General features: G+C 52.2%; 1 protein-coding gene across 1 annotated transcript; it reads left to right on the top strand.

Annotated features, from left to right (window-relative positions):
* Window positions 1-7,694, top strand: CCDC92B (coiled-coil domain containing 92B). Its single transcript, XM_063109126.1, has 3 exons — window positions 1-145; window positions 3,966-4,013; window positions 7,108-7,694. The coding sequence occupies exons 1-3, from the start codon at window positions 16-18 to the stop codon at window positions 7,692-7,694; spliced, it is 765 nt and encodes a 254-aa protein (XP_062965196.1). The 5' UTR covers window positions 1-15.
* The last annotated feature ends 9,293 nt before the right edge of the window (window positions 7,695-16,987 follow it).

Here is a 16,987-nt window from a genome sequence, read left to right as displayed (position 1 = left end):
CAGGCCTGGGTTGCCATGGATACTGTGTCCCTGGAGCATCAGATCCAGAGCGTGCAACGCCACATCACCTTCCTGAAAAAGGAGCAGATGGCCCTGCTGCGAGACCTGCACCTGGAAATCCTGAGGCTGCAGAAACGCTGCTCAGGTGAGGCCAAGAGGGCTGGCTGGGAGGCGGGGAGTGGTCACAGTCATCATCATACTCACTGTCCCTGATGGGGTGCCCACCGTGAGCCCCTGTGAGCCTCACACCAATCCTGCCGCCTCTTTTTCTGGATAAGGAAACCAAGACTTGGGATGGTAAGATAACCATTTGAGGGCAAAGGGCTCTGGTTAGGTAGCAGGGGGAAGCCTGGGAGCCCATTCCTGGGGATTCCTGTCCTTTTCTAGTCACTGTTCACTGAGCGCCTCCCAGCCTCAAAAAGCCCTCAGTCTAGTTGGGGAGACACACGTATCAACAGGTAACATTAAGATACTGCAGAAGATAAAGAAGACTGACAGGAGTTCATGGGCAGGATCACGTCCAGCTTGAGGAGCAGGTGATGAAAGAGGAGACCAGGTATCCGAGGCTCCCCCGAGGAGGGAGCACTTCAACGCCCTGAGCACTGCAGGGGAAGGGGAGTGAAGAAAGCACCCCAGATGAGGGGAACAGCACGGCGAAGGGCAGAAGGCAGGACACCTGAAGCTCATGAAAAGTTCTATTGGACTGGATAAAGATGCACTTGAAGGAGACTGGTTTAGTCCCCATCTAAACCATGGGGACTCTGGCCAGAAGACGACTGGCAGGGAGATTTGCCAGTTGGGGGAGTGGAGCTCAGCTGCGATTCTGTCTCCCTATCTCCAAGTCCTATGGTTAAAGACTGAAGAGAAATCAGCCCACAGGGAGTTAATGCAGAGCCAAGGTCTCTTGGGCTAAGTCCCTAAGCCTGGAACCAGATCATGGAAGACCTTGATGAATACCAGGATAGCTGAGGAGTTTGGCCTGTCCTCCTGGGTAGTGGGGAGTCACTGAAGGTTTCTGAGCAGCAGAGTGTTGCTCGATCAGGATTACGCTGCATAAACAAACTCAGTCTGGCGGTAGTACGGAAGGTGAATTGGTGGGAGAGGGAGGTAGGGAGACCAGTGACAGAGCTGAGGACATGGTCCAGAGGAGAGACGAAGAGGGATGGAAAGAGGAGGACCAGCAAGAGGCAGATTGAAGGAAAGGACTTGGCAACTGATGGGATTAGTGAGCAGGGCAGAGGGAGGCCCCAAGGATGAATAAAATCCCAGGCCTGGCCTCCACTCTTGGACCCGGGGCCTCTGCTGCCTGGGCCTCTCAGAGGCTTGGCTCTGGCCCATGTGCAGGTTTTGGTCTCAGCTGGGAGGGCCCAACCTCTTCATTGTACAAGTAGGTAAACTGAGACCCTGAGGGAGTGAGTCACACAATATGTGAGTGGCAGAACCAGGATTAGAACCCAGAGCTCCAGCCTCCCAGTCCTACAAGCCTCGGCAGCCTCCTGGACATTCTCTCCCCAAGACGCTCAGTCCTCAACCTCCCTTCCAGTACCTGCTCATGGAGAGCTCCCCACTTCCCAGAGGGAAACTGAGGCCCAGAGGGTTGGAGTGACCCTCTTGGCTTCTCACACTGTGGCACAAGAAGTCAGTGGTCCTGACTCTCAGCCCCCACTGCCTCCTCCTCCTCCATATACCAAGGCCAGGCTCCCTGCAGTCTCCCCCAAAGACCCGACAGCAACAGAAACCAACCCAGGGGGCAGGGATGGCCCATGCAGACCTAACCCTATGTAATGCCACCTTTTCATTGCCAAAACAACATTAAAGAAAAATAGGGAATCCTAAGACCCTGATTTCTTTTCGTTCTACCCTAATTCCGAGGACCTGGGTCCCTCCACTCAGGACGCTGGCCAGATCCCAAGAAAGTGTAACAGGCAGGAACAGGGCCATGGGCCCCCACTACCCTTCTCAGACAAGTATGGGCCTGCAGCCCCTTGGTTATTGATTAAGGAGATAAAACTAATTCTGAGCTGGGCTGGAGCAGCCACTCTTGGGGCTGAGATGACTGAATAAGGCCATTGCCTCCAAGGCGGAGGCGGTGAGGAGGAGAAGGGAGAAAAACAAAGAAGACGGGGGGGAGGGAGATCAAAAAGCGACCCAGCTGGGATAGGGAAGGGAAAGGAGAGGGGCTCGGGTAAGAGCCAAGAGGACAAGCTGCCTGGAGAGCTGGCTAAGGATGGGTGAGGACTCAGAATGAAGGGGCTTGAGAGGTGGGTGGTAGATGGGTGGGTTCTGAGGCGACAGGACAGCCTGGGTGATGACAAGAACTGCCCCCAGGTATTCAGCACTAACTCAGCCCTTGGCCAAGCCCTCTGCATTTTCTATCATTTAATCCTGTACAGCCCATTGTCCCAGTTGAGAAAACTGAGGCTCAGAGAGGTTCCCTTACTGGCCAAGGTCACACGGCATATCTGACCTCACCGCGTGCTCATCTAAACCATGGGGACTCTGGCCAGAAGACGACTGGCAGCGAGATTTGCCAGTTGGGGGAGTGGAGCTCAGCTGCGATTCTGTCTCCCTATCTCCAAGTCCTATGGTTAAAGACTGAAGAGAAATCAGCCCACAGGGAGTTAATGCAGAGCCAAGGTCTCTTGGGCTAAGTCCCTAAGCCTGGCCCAGGGCCCGTTGGGCTACATGCAAGGCCTTGGAGGAGGGGCCAAGTTGGTCCCAGGAAGCCCTGGGGAGTGCAGGCGTCGGAGTCCCCATAGGGGCCCCAGGGAAGAGGTTCAGGCTCTGGTCACAGCAAAAGGCCCAGGGACCCTGGGCTCTCTGTCTCCTAGCAATACTGGCCTCCCTAGAGAAGGCACCTCTAGCAGAGTTCCTGGTCTCTAGAAGAACTCAGTGAGGGCAGTGAGGAGGAGCAGAAAGGCCACAGGGCTTGTGTCTGCAGGTGCTGCTGGGTAGTGGTCCCAGAGATGTCACACTTTCTCCCTTTGGGCACCAGACTGCGTCCCAGCAGGTACACACGGGTGCTCCTGAGTAGGTCTCCTCCATCACAGGCAGCTGTGGCTTCTGGCTCCCTTCTGCTGTTTTCCCATTCTTGATCCCTGGCAGAGTTGGGGGGAGTAGGGGCGAGGCTGGAAAAATTATCAAACTCAGTTGGGCTGAGAGATGGGGCATTTGGGACACTAAGGAATGGGGAGTGGGAGAACAGGCAGGCAGAGGAGTGGTGGCTGGGTCACCAGCACCCAGCAGGACACTGCTCAGGCACCAGTGGCCTTGGGCGGCTCCTTTGTGGCCCCGCCCCACTCCCTCAGACCCATTGCAGGCTTCCCATCACTAGGTGGCGCTGTCCCCCATGATGCCCCTCTCCCTGCCTGTGGAATATGGGGGAACTGGGGCTTGGGAAAGGTCTGCGGATCCTCAGATAATAACATAGGCACAGCAGTACAGGCTGTTAAAAGAGTGAAACATATGTGTCCGGATTGGTAAATAGTCACTGCCCTGAGGCCAACTCCAGTGCCCCCGAGCAGCTCTGGACACTCCAGCATCCATCAACTAAACACAAAGCCTTGTGCGGGCAGCAAGGGTCCTCCAGAACTGCTCTGATTGGTTGGCCTATCACCCTAGGAAAGGACAAATATTCCCCTAGCCCCAAAACAAACCAGGCTCCTCAGTCCCACAAAGGTGGACTAACCCCCAAGCCCAGGCACAAAGCTTGTGCTGGAAAGATCTCTGACCTCAGAACCAAGCCTAACAAGCTCAGGCTGTGCCTTGGGCACAGCTCTTCATTTCTTCCCCTTGCTGGACTGCAGTAAAATAGATGGCGGGGGTGGGAATTGAAGGTTGTAAGGATACTCATTGCCACTTTTACTGAGCTATGATTCCCTGATCTACCACTCTCACAAGTCATCTCTCGCTCACACTCACACACAGATGCAGACACAACTGCCTTTTCTTTTCTCTCCCCCCAGAACTGACCCATGACCTGGAGATGAGAGAGGCTCAATCTCACCAGCAAGGTAAGAGAAGGACCATTGGTGGGGAAATGCCATGAGGCCCTACAGGTCAAGTTTTCCCCATGCCTTTGTAGGACCCAAGCCTTCTCCGTCCAGAGCCTAGACTTGGGGCCATGCTCTCCCAGGCTTCGTGAGCAGAGCACAGGATGTTAGGTACACTTGCCCACTCAGCTGGGTGAGAGTGAACAACCTGTACCCCGACACATAGTACCCCGTATCCATGTCTCTGTCCAAAGTGGGAAAGGAAAGCAGGAAGGAGATGGCTATGTGGTTTTACTTCCACCTGGCCTGTTAATTCCTTTTAGTGACCCACCTCTCCAATCCTTCCCATCCTACACAAGTGATCCCATCATCTGTGTCCATTCAAGATGCTGAGAATCAGGATGCAACACAATGGCAGTGTGGGGTCCTTGATTTCAGACTAGATGAGGAGAAAAAAGACACATTTTTAGCAAACCTTCATTTTACAAAAGATGACTTCTTGCCATTGTAGCAGTACCACTAAAATCTTTGTTTACAGAATATTACTTCACCCATAATAAGGGAGGGATGGGAAGATGGTGTTCAATGGGAATAGAATTTCAGTTTTGCAAAATGAAAAAGTTCTAGAGATCTCTTTTACAACAATGTGAGTGTACTTAACACTACTGAATTGGGTACTTAAAAATGGTTAAGAAGGTAAATTTTATTTTATGTTTTTTACCACGATTAAAAAAACTTTAATGGGGTTGGGGGAGGATTACATTATTGAAATCTTTTTTTTTTCTTAAAAGATGACCGGTAAGGGGATCTTAACCCTTGGCCTGGTATTGTCAGCACCACGCTCACCCAGTGAGCAAACCGGCCATCCCTTTATGGGATCCGAACCTGGGGCCTTGATGTTATCAGCACCACACTCTCCCGAGTGAGCCATGGGCCGCCCGCATTGTTGAAATCTTAATCACCATGGGCTGGCTGGTTAGTGCAGTTTGTTAGAGCGCAGTGTTGTAACACCAAGGTCAAGAGTTCAGATTCCATAAGATCCAGCCACCCAAAAAAAAAGGAAAGAAGAAAAACTCCAAATTATAGAATTGCTGAGAACTAGGACCAAGTGTTACCCATTGTCTCTGAGGTACAAGGCACATTACCTGATATGGAGGGACTGCACGACTAAAAATGAATCATAAAAATAGTTTTTCTTGGCCAGGAAAGTTCTTAAGAACATACTCTCTGCCATATTAATGTGTTGCTTACAGATCAAGAGCTACATGAAGGCTGGCAGCTGGCTCAGTTGGTTAGAGCACAGTGTTATAACACCAAGGTCAAGGTTATAACACGTACTGGCCAGCCACAAAAAACAAACAAAAAAAGGCTACATGACCAAGAGTTAGGGATGGGAAAGGCTGGAAGTTTAAGCTAAAATGTTAGGAGCCCTACAAATTGCTTTGTGTATTCATACATAAAGCTCAACTAGGGATCATCTAATCACTTATAGACTTGAACTAATTCTGCTCACTTCTTTAGGAGACAACCACGGGCACCCTCCTGGTGCCTAGATGCTTGGAGGAAAGGGTTACACATCCCAGACAACAGATAAGGACAGTTCTGTGACAGCAGCTTTCACCCCACCTACTGTTCTTCCTCTGAGAGGGCTTTTGGGGTCAGCTGGACTCAAGCCACTGCCCCAATGTCCTGGTTTTTATCTTCTCTCTTAATAGTTTTGTTTTTTGTTTTGTTTCATTTCTACGACTGGCCGGTACAGAGATCTGAACCCTTTACCTTGGTGTTAGGAGGCCATGCTCTAACAAACTGGGCTAATCTCTCAATGGTCTTGAGGACTTTTTTTTTTTTTTTTTGAGAACTCTCTTTTTTTTGGTCCTCCTACCACCCAGTGATTTTCACATCCCTTCCAGAATCACCTTTTGCCTCTTTCGGCCACCTGTGTCCCTACAGATACTCAAATGTGCCAGGTCCAAGAATATGGTCCTGCTGAGGTCAAGTTTATAATCTAGGAGGCATGGGTCTTCAACCCTAGCTGTACGTTAGAATTACCTGGGAAGGGGGCTGGCCTGTGGCTCCCTGGGGGGAGTGTGGTGCTGATAACACCAAGGCCACGGGTTCGGATCCCATAAAGGGATGGCCGGTTTGCTCACTGGGTGAGCGTGGTGCTGACAACACCAAGTCAAGGGTTAGGATCCCCTTACCGATCATCTTTTCGGGAAAAAGAAAAAAAAAAAAAAAAAGAATCACCTGGGAAGTTTTAAGCAGATCCAGTTCCTAGGTCCAACCCCAGAGATTCTGAATCAGTTGGCCTTTGGGAGAGCTCAGGAAACAGGATGTTTTTAAAAGCTCTCTGGATGGTTCCAGTGTTGAAACCTGCTGCAATGGCAAAGACAAATAATAAACAAACAGAAAATTACATAATGTGATAAATGCTCTATGAAGGAAACAAAGACACTGACTTCCTGTGCACACTCCCAACTCTTTCAGTCCCTTGCTCTTACCATGTCTTCCTGCCACAGGGCTTTTGCACAAACTGTTCTCTCTGTCTGGAGCACCCTTCTCTCCCCTCTTCACTACTTAACTCCCATTCATCCTTCAGATCCTAGCTCAAGTGTCTCTTCTGCGGGGAAGCCTTTCCTGATTACGTCATATTCTCCTGCTATGGTCATAGCACTGCTTTACTTCTTCCTGGCACATGTTACAGTTGCAATCTCACGTTTATTTAAGATTATTTACTATACCTCTCCCACTACGCTGTAAGCTTCATGAGGACCTTTTATTATTTACCATATCCCCAATGCCTGACACAGTGCACATAGTCAGGGCTCAACAAATTATTTGTGGAATGAATGAATAAACGATCAGGAAGGGGTTTGCGTTTAAACTGAAACCTGAAAAATCTGAGAGGCCAAGCAGAGGGTGGGAGAGGTGCACGGGACCTGGGGAAGCACAGGGACACCGCAGCCAAAGCGCGGGGAATGAGAGCGAGCACGGCAGGACGTGTAGTTGGGGAGCTGGGAGCAGCAGGGCTTTGTCACATGGACGGATAAGCTGTGCAGGGTCTGTTCTAAGCCAGGCGGGACCATCGCCTCTCGCCTCTGTCTCCCCTTTACAGAGGTGGCGTCCAGGGAGCTGGAGAGCAAGTGCCGCGCGCTGGAGTCGCAGCTGGCGGCGCGGGCCGCGGCCAACGCCGAGCTGCGGCAGGAGGTGGCGCAGCGCGAGGCGCTCGTGTCGGCGCTGCGCTGCAGCCTGCGTGCGGAGGAGCGCCGCTTCCTAGAGGAGCTGCGCCGCCGCAGCCATCGCGCCACCGTGCTGGGCACCGAGCTGCAGAAGCACACCGAGGCGGCCGCCTACCTCTCCTGCCAGCTGCACGCGGCGCGCCAGAGACTGCAGGCTCCGCGCCCGGGCCCCGGAGCCGCCGCCGCCGCCGAACCCCGGCCCCGCCGGCGAGCACAGCGATCCCGCCGCCCCCCTGCCGCCGAGGGCCCCGGCCGGGACTGGGCCGCCTGGGACCGCGCGGCCGGCGCCCTGGACGACGCAGACGCCATGCCTGACCCCGCGCTCTTCCTCTGCGCCCGGAGGCCCCTGCGGCCCAGCGGCCGCAGCCCACGCCAGCCGCCTCCGCAGGAGCCCCTGGACCAAGGCGGCCCGCAGCCCGAGCCCGGCCGGAGCCCTCCCAGCGCGCCCGGGGACCCGGAGTAGGCGCGGGGCGGGCAGGGGAGTGCGGGGAAGGACGGCCGGGGCCCGGCTAAGGACGCAGCCCCGGCTCCGCACGCAGGTCCGGGGGGCCGAGGGCAGCCGCCCCTCCTCCAGGGCGAGGGCCGAGGCGGCCCCACTCCCCACCCCCTCGAGCCGCCCCCGCCTTTTGTATTTCCCACTGTTTCTGAAGCTTCCAGCTCGCCCCTCCCGCGGGGGAGCCCCTCTGCGGGGCTGAGCATTGCACCTTTTCTGTGGAGAGGACTCGCAGTACCGACCCTTATCTGGTCCCCACCCTGCCCCTGGGAGGGGAGGCGGCGGGGGGTCACGCCCTGCCCCGGGGAAAGTTGACAATCCTCAGGGGGGAGGGGGAGGGCTGGCCTACGGAAAGGAACGCAGAGGGGCACCTGGCACCCCTAGGTCTTCCAGCTCCTCCTCCCGCCTCCCCAGCCCCGCCCGGCCGCCCTCCCGTCGAGTCTTCCTCCCAAGGAGAGGCTCGGCCGGGAGCCGTCCTTTTGCTCGGAAGCCGCTTAACCCTACCCCTACCCTATGGATAGGTCCTTGCAGGTGAGCACCGAACACTTTAAAAGACGTGTCCTCCCAGAGCCCCTGATGGGCAAAGTGCAGCCTGATGGAAGTTTGACTTCTGGAGGGTGGCATCCATAAACCCTTAGAGAGGATTACAGATGGGTTTGGTGGCACAATCTGGTCTAGAGCTGTCTCCAGCTCAGTCCTTCCAGGGCCTGCCACCCTGGGTCTGCGGGAGACTAGGAACTCTGCTGGGGAGGTGAGGCGGGACAGAGGAGTCAGGCTTGTGGAAGGAAGGGACTTGCCTTTCCTCCTCAGGAGGTAGCTGGGAGCCGGGAGGCTGCCCTGGAGTTTTCCTAGTCCTGTTTATTGGTGCTAATTTCCCCCAGCATCCTAATCAGCGGGCTGCACCCAGCGACGGGAAGAAGGTGGGTCTGGCTTCTTGGAAGAGGCAGCTATTGCTAGAGGTTTGGGCTTGCAGGGGGGAAGGTGGGAGCACAGATTAGTCCCCAGCCTGGTCCCCCTCCAGGAATGCCCCTAAGCTTATCTGAACCTGACAGTGGTGGGGTGGAGTGGCGAAATGCCCCACCTGCTAACCCTTTTTCTCCCACTGCCCTCTCACTACCAAAGGCAGGAAGTGCGGTTTCACTCCAGCTCCTTGTCCCCACCCCAAGCCCAGCCTAGAAAGAAACACACCCCCAGTGCCCCCACACCGTCCCACCAGTGCCAGTCCTGCATTAAGTCCTAAGTGCCTGTGAGGTCTTCCAGGGGCTGCCAGGGAGGACGGGGGCAGGACAGGGTGGGGGGACAGGGAGAGGCCTTTACGTCACTCTCAGACACCCCATCCCTGTCAGGTCCTAACCCTGGCTGAGGCCGCACATTCTGTGTGTCACCCCCAGGTCTGGGAGGTGAGCAGAGTCAATCTCCAGGGATGACAAATTCTCCCTTCACAGCCCCCATGAATAAGAGGGAGAAATTCCCAAACATATCCTCTTTTGCTCTATAACTTAGAGAGAGCAGGAAACTGGCAAGAAGCAGAAACCAGTGAGCGCACTCCCAGCCCAATCAAACATGCAGCCCCGTCCCAGCCAACCCCCCACTCAGGACTGCTGAGACCACTGAGCAATAACCAGGCCCAGTCTGGGGTTTTCAGTTCCTGGGATTCAGATAGCTGAGGTGGGTCACCTTGGGACAGACAGTGCTCTCCAGTCTAACTTGGGCCACAATGGTGGGCTGGGATCCTTGCTCTGCCTGCCCTGCCTCTACCCCCTACCAGCCCCTGTGGTTGTGCCTGTGCCATCTCTCCCCTCTCAAGTGTGCATGACTCCCTGTGCCCCTATTCTTTCACCCTCCCATTAAGAAACTGTGTGGGGAGGTGCCCAGAGGACTGTGGGAAGGAGGGAAAGGGTCTCTTTCCAGAGCAGCCCGCACAGACCCTCATCTCCCACAGCCACACTTTTGGGGTGAACAGGGTGACTTTATTATGTCGATTCTTCTACAGAGATGGTGAAGTACACTATCTGCCCACCCACGCATCCTCTCACTAAAAGCCATAGCTAAGTCCACCTGGCCTCCCCCCCAGCTCTATAGCAATAGCCCTCTTCCCTCTCCCCTCCTGGGTATCCAGGGTGTCCAGCTGGGGGCCCCCACCACACCCCAGCCCCAGGGATCCTCAGGTGGCCTGCCTGCCTTTCCCCAAGTGACTCCCTCAGCACCTCCCAACTCCTGTTCCTCTTCCAGCACCCAGAGATAATGACATTTAATTGTTTCATGGGGTGCTTGGAGATCCCTCAGATGAAAGGTTCCAAATGCTGGGGTGGCTAGGACTTGCTGACTCACAGATGAGGTGTTGGGGGTGCCTGGGAAAGGAAACAAGGCAGCCCTCCCCCCAGCAAGCTGGGGTAGCAGCCAAGCCAGATACAGGGTTCCAGTTTTAACAGAAATTCCTCTTCCCCCACTCTCTCCTGGAAATAATGGAATAGAGCCTTCCCTCCACCCACCTGCTGTGGGTTTGGAACAGAAGCCTTGGTGCAGCAGAATGGGACCGGGAGCTGCAGTGGCCTGCTCTTGGTCTCAGAGACCCCAAACTCTTCAGCCTCAGGGCCTGGGAGAGGCCTCGCTCTCAGCTTTTGGGGACCCCTCCCTGGGCCTGGCTTGAGGAACCCACCTGGCCAAAGGATAACCTCCCTTCCCTAACCCCTGGAATGTCTGGATGGCTAGTAAGGGAAAGGATTGTTTCTTCTCCCCTCTTTGCTGCAGGAATCCCCACTGCAGTAGTAGTGTTGACATGGCCAGTCAGGGTCCCTAGGTGGAGCTCCTGCCACACCCCAAGTGTGGACAGACCCAGGGAGGAGAGCTGCAGGTGGGAACCCCTCCCTGTTCTGGAAGCCAGCGGGCAGTGGGCAACGCAGGTGCAGCTCCATACCCCTGCCCACCACGTCCTACCCACAGTGACCTGCAGTTTGGGGGCAGCAGGACAGCATCCTCCCTGGTGGAGAGGAATAGGATGCAGAGAGCCAAGAATCTCTAAGCACCGTCTCATTGATGTGCCAGCCTTGACCAGGGACAGGGATGTGCAGGGCTTCAAGACCTCCTGGCAGGAGCCCTGAGGGCAGGGCAGAGGGATCCTGCTCCAAATCCTCTGTTGGCTGTGCTTTTTAATCCAATGCTTTTCAGAGTGTATTTACTCACCCACAGAAATAGAGCCTTGTGCTTTAGGGGTGACTGTCATATGCCTTATTCTTAATAAAATATCTGAAAAACCTGCAAGTCAGATCTCTTCCTGTGGGCACTCTGTCCCACCTCACCTCTGTTCCCACAGGTCCAGAAAGAGGAGATAGAAAAGCGGTTCGGGAGTCAGCCAGTGGGTAGAGTGAGACCAGAAGCTGTGACTCTGGGGTCCCTTCAGGAGCTATTCCTCTGATAAAGCATAAAGTGCTCATCTGAGGTGTCCTAGCCCTCCCATCTTTCCATGTCATCCCAATGCAAATGAGCAATGAGATCTTAGATCAGAGGCTCCTGCCTAGGGTTAGGAGGGATAGATTGGAAGGGCCGCGTGCCTGGTACTGGCCATTGTCCTGGCCCAGAAAGAATCTTTGGCCATGCTGGCTCCCCATCCCCATCTGATCCAGCTGCAAGAAGCCCAGCATCCCAGAGGTGAGGCCTATGCTTATCCTCCCGTAATGAGGGTTACCCTGGGACTGCAGCTTTAGGAGCTCAGCACATCCAGCACCCAAAAGAATTCAAGCCAGAAAAGTAAATAAATAATAAAAGATGAAAAAGAATTCAAGCCAGTACATTTTCAGTGTCGGTCTATGTCGTGGATGACTCAGAAAGCAGCTTTGTGTTCTAAGGATGCAGGGGGCATTTTGATTTTGCTTGCAACCCTTCTGATAACAGGTCTTATCTCTTTCCTTTTGGGGAACTGCCCTCTGCCCATCTCAGTCCATGTGTTGAGGGGGCTGACCCCAACCATGTGACCCAGGTAAAATAGGCTGTACTGATTGGGTTGAAAATGAGCATGTGACTCAGTTTGAGCCAATCGGGGTCAATCTCAGGACTTGCTGGAACCATTCATTCAACACCCTATGTTAGGTGCTAGGGATAGAACAGTGAACAAAACAGAACTATTAAGGAAAAACTCTTGGGTGGCTAAAATGACAGACTATCGGCTTGGAGGTCTGGCAGGCCATTTGCCACTTCCTGAGTATGAAGCTACCACAAAAAAAGCAGAACCAGGAGAGGAGACCATTCCTGATAACTAAGTTGCCTGGATCTAGCTATGCCTGAAGCCCACATACCCCTACCCTTTTCTGTTACGTGGAGCAATAAATCTCTTCCCCCTCCTGCACTTTTGTTTTTAAGTAGTCAGCATTAATTTCTGTGTTTGGGTTTTTTGTTTTTTTTTTTCTACTTTTTATTTTGTTTGTACTTTTTTTGGTGGCTGGCTGGTAAGGGGATTTGAACCCATAACCTTGGTGATATAACACTGTGCTCTAACCAACTGAGCTAACTGGCCAGCTCTCTACTTTTTATTTCGAATGGAATTCCTTGCTCCAGCCTCTGGGACTCAGGTTTGGGCCCAGGGTGGACTAGGACCAGGACCTGTAGCAAGCCCAGGAAGTATGGCCTAGGTCTCTGCTTGTTCTGGCCTTTTATCTCCTGGGACAGCTAAGGGAGAGAAGGCCCAGCCCCAGATAAACATCTGCCAAGACTCTTGGGTCCCATGTACAATTTGGGAAAAGAAAAGGGGAAAGAGGAGAAAAGATTGGCATTAGGGTTCCCCACACAGACCACTGGGGATGCTTGGCTGAGCCCAGCCCAGAGTCACAAGTGGGGGCAGAAATGCAGAACACAGCACTTTCAGAAGTCATCTATGCAACCCCCTCATTTTATAGTTGTGAAGACTGAGGCCTAGGGCATTTCACTGGCTGTCATCCCTTTCTTCCTGGCAGTTCTGCTCACACAGGTTTGGGGTTGAGGGAGGTGGAGCATTTCCTCTCTTTTGGGTTCCCAGAGTCAGGCCAGGGAGGTAGGGAACTCCCTCCTGTAATCCAGCGGGTTGGGGTTCCTCCCCCACTGCTTCATCCCCTGGGGAACTCTGAAAAGGAGGAGTAAGTAGGAATGCCCAGCTGAGTGGGTGTAGCCATCATAACAATAATTAGGGAGGTGGGAGGCTTTGAGCAGGCTAATTATGCAGGCTATGTCTTAGTCTACATAAGCCTTCCTTCCCACTTAGCATCTTTACACTAGGTCCCTGAAGATGGGGAAACTGAGGTGCTCAGAAATGCAACTCAAGCAGCCCTGAGGATGGGGGTTGTGCAACAGGAGGATGCAAAGGATCCCTCAAGACAAATTGCAGATTCTTTTTTTTTTTTCACCTTAAATATACACAATTTTTATTTGTCAATTATACCTCGATAAAGCTTGAGAAATTAACATGGTGAATTTCATGTTATGCATATTTTCCCATAACAAATTGCAGATTCTAAGGCTGCTGGGACTGGTTAGTCACTAGGACCATGGACAGACTGGTCACCAGCCCCAGTGATGACCAGTAGGCACGCATAGACACTGACCATGAAGAAGGCAGAGAGAGGTGCCTCTGCTGGGCATCCTGTGTGGGCTCAGGCTGGTGGGTCTCTGCCAGGCACTATGGCAGTGATCTGAAGCTCTAGCTCCAAGGGTGGAAGCATACAGCACACACAGGGAATGCCTGCAAGTAAAGCCCAGATAGTATAAGCAACTGGGACAGGGGTGGCAGGGCGAGGGTGGGGTGCGGCGGTGTGTGTGACAAAGGTGAAACTCTGGGCTGCCAGTAATGCTCCCCCCCACCATCCTGTGGAGCCCTCAAAAGGACCGCTTGGCATTCCATATACCTGGATCATCCACTCAACCAACAAATGTGCATTAAGCACCTACCATACATTCAGCTCTGGTAAGATGCTAGGGATACCCCGGTAAGTTAGGTAGGGTCCTTGCTTTCAAGAACTCCCCAGGCTAGCAGCTGGACTCTTCACCTGACAACCAGGCATCCCAGTTTAGCTGAGACAGTCTCAGTGTATGCCTGTTGTCACAGCGTCATTATTAATAGTGTCCACTTTCACTCTCAAAAATGTCTTGGTTTGGATGATAAATTACATGGTCACCTTAGCCATAGCGCAATGTTATAGACAATGGTGGAAATAGTTGGAGAAAGTGGGAGAAGCTGCTGTTATGACTAAGATGAAGGGGCTGGCTGGTTTGGCTGGTTAGCTAAGCTGGTTAGAGCATGGTGCTGATCCCTGAACCAGCCAGCTGCCCGTCCCCAAAAAGACTATGATGAAAGAGATTGGTAGAGGCAATGTGAAAGCAATAATCAGTCTGTTTAATATGTGATCAGAGTTCAGACCACCACACTATAGAGAAGGTGGTCAGAGGATGATGCTTTTTGTGTGTCTGTCTCCCCATCGCCATTTGCTGTCCCCTGTGCTAAAACTGAGATATGCTTCTTCTGGTTATGACTGGCATTGCCAGCATGGAGGGGACTTCCTGGACTAGGTACAATTCTCCAAAATCCTTGAGTTTCATGGATACGAACTAAGTACCCGTCAGTCCCATCAGGAGATTGGCTAAAAGAATTATGGTACAATCACATAATGGAATATTATCCAGCCTAAAATGGAACAAGAAAGCTCTTTGTATACTGATATGGAGCAATCTCCAGAATATATTGTTAAGTAAAAAAAAAAATCAGGGCGAAGAAAAGCAGGGACAGTATGCTGTACATTTGCGTAACAAAAGGGGAAAGAGTGTAGGTATAAATATTTTATATGCAAAGAATACCTCTAGAAGGATATAAAAGAATTGGTAGCCTTGGTTAGTTAGCTGAGGGCCCATGAGAGACTTTTCACTGTAGACCCTTTTGTACTATTGGAATTTGAACCTGTGAATGTATTACCTATTTAAAATTCTAAATACTGACTAGTCTAAAATAAATAAGTTAATTAAATTAAAATATTAAAAAATAATCAAGGGTTCAGATCACTGTTCCAGCCAGCTACCAAAAAAAAAAAAAATTAAAATTAAAAATGAATGTTTGCTTGATACAGAACCTTAAAAAATAAAATAATCCCTGTACTGGCCAGCCACACACACACACACACACACACACACGCACGCACGCACGCGCACACACGCGCACACACACACACACACACACACACACACACAGAGGCAGAAAAGAATAAAATAAAATAATAAAATAGGGCTGTTGGGTTAGCTCAGCTGGTTAGAGCGTGGCCTTGTAACACCAAGGTCAAAGGTTCAGGTCCCCATACCAGTCAGTCGCCAAAAAAAAATAAAATAAAGATAAAATTTTTAAAATAAATGAATGAATAAATTCCCAGAGTCCCTCCTGTGTCTGCCCATATGATTCCTCTGACTTGCTCATTAAAATCCTTCTCATGCTTCAAAACTCAGTTCAGAGCAGACTCTTCCCAGAATCCCTTCCTTACTACTTCCCCTGAACACTCAGAACAGCCTTGTTTAAGGCCCTGATTCTGCAGCCTTGGATGTGAAGTTACTGTGTGCATCTCACCATCCACTGGATTGAAATTTTCCTGGCAGGGACTGGGCCTGGTTCATCTTTGATCTTCCTGTAGCACTGAGCTCTTGCAATCTGTGCTGGAAAGACTGAGTGAGGGCTGGCCAGTTAGCTCACCTGGTTAGAGCAAGGTGTTATAACAGTAAGGTCAAGGGCAAAAAAAAATAAAAAGAGTGAGTGAATCACGAGCTGAGTGTTTTACCCTTTCTGAAGTGTTTTAATGACCACCATCACCTCCCAACAGCTAGGTGAGGATAGATAGATAAGGGGTTTTATCTGACAGAGAAAGCATCTGAGATTCAGTGGGGTGAGTCAAGTGATTTGCTCAAGGTCACAAAAAGAGACAAGTTACAGTTTCCCGAATAGAGATTTCTGATCCAATTCAGTGTCAGGTTCATGTACCACCTGCCTGCCTGCCTGCCTGCCTTCCATGTACACCCAGTAGTCAGGTCTTGCTCTTATTTCTAACCTTCCTCTGCAATAGTCTTAACTCATCTCCCCCTAGTCCAACTCAGTCCTCACCCCTGATACAGCCAGAGGGAGCTTTTTTTTTTTTTTTTTTTTTGGTGGCTAAATGGAACCCTGAACCTTGGTGTTACAAGGCCAGCTGAGCTAACTAGCCAGCCTGAGAGGGAGCTTTCTGCTAGATGAATCTTATCACTTCGCACCTCCCTTCTCCTGTTTAAGTGCTCATAGTCTTTCACTGGCTCCCCTTCTCACCATCTACACTCCAGGACAAAGTCTACGTTCCTCTGCAATTTGTACAAAGCCCTGGGTAGCCGCCTCCCCTCCCCCACCCACCTCTGCAACTTCAGCTTCCCAATTCCCATTAGATCCTGGCAGATGTCAGCAGTACTCCTTAAGTGCTTCACAAGGGCTTCCTGGGCCTGTGCATGAAAGACCCATCCCACTTTGCCTGCCTGTTGAACTTCAACTCGCTGGCAAGACCTGGTTCAAATGTCACCTCTGCAGCATTCTCTGACGTCACTCCTCAGTCCCCACCAAGCCCCAAACAACTGAAAAGTGTCCAGGCTGTGGATTTAGTCTGACACAGCTTTACGTCTTACTCTCTGCCTGACCTTGGTCTCAGCTTCCTCCACTGTGAAATGGAGCCTAGAAGTGAGGACTCACGTGGTGGGAGGTATTGGGCTCAGGACAAAGTTTGGTGGGTCCATTTCTGACACTTCATCCCCATTAGCCAAACCCCTGCCCCACCACTGGTGATCATGCCCTAGGCTGCCCTCCACTCCTTCTCAACAATTCAGACGCACCCCAGCCCCACTCCTTTAGAGGGAAAAAGCGCGCTTGGTGAGGCGCGCGCTGAGGATCACACTAACACCGCAGATTAGACATTACACGGTCATTGGCTGATTTGCAATAGGAAGCAGAGTCACTGGGAGAAGGGAGGGTTAGCAATGGCAGTCCTAGACGTGTCTCCCAAGGTCACGGCTCCCGCCCGACAGGCAGTGAACTGCAGAGACGTCACCTCGAAGCCCCGCCCCTCCAGGGAGCCGAACCCTCTTTCTCCGTGGAATCAGTGTACGCTGCCTTTAAGGCGTTCGGCAAAGTCACCGCGTCAGCGGATGGGCAACGAGGAGCGATGAATTTTGTCCCTTGCGAGCCGCCGTGGGGCGGGCCGGGCACAAGGGCGGGGTAGGGGAGCGGCGGTGGGTCAAAGGTTACAGCG

Source organism: Cynocephalus volans, chromosome 10, assembly GCF_027409185.1.
Source record: "Cynocephalus volans isolate mCynVol1 chromosome 10, mCynVol1.pri, whole genome shotgun sequence".
Lineage (NCBI taxonomy): Eukaryota > Metazoa > Chordata > Mammalia > Dermoptera > Cynocephalidae > Cynocephalus > Cynocephalus volans.
The sequence above is the reverse complement of the archived record's forward strand: the minus strand, read 5'-3'. Positions and strand labels throughout refer to the sequence as shown.

Coding starts and splice junctions, on each gene's coding strand:
- CCDC92B (XM_063109126.1), top strand. CDS start 16: ATGGATACTGTGTCCCTGGAGCATCAGATCCAGAGCGTGCAACGCCAC. Junction 146..3,965: donor GCTGCAGAAACGCTGCTCAG/GTGAGGCCAAGA, acceptor CTCTCCCCCCAG/AACTGACCCATGACCTGGAG. Junction 4,014..7,107: donor GGCTCAATCTCACCAGCAAG/GTAAGAGAAGGA, acceptor TCCCCTTTACAG/AGGTGGCGTCCAGGGAGCTG.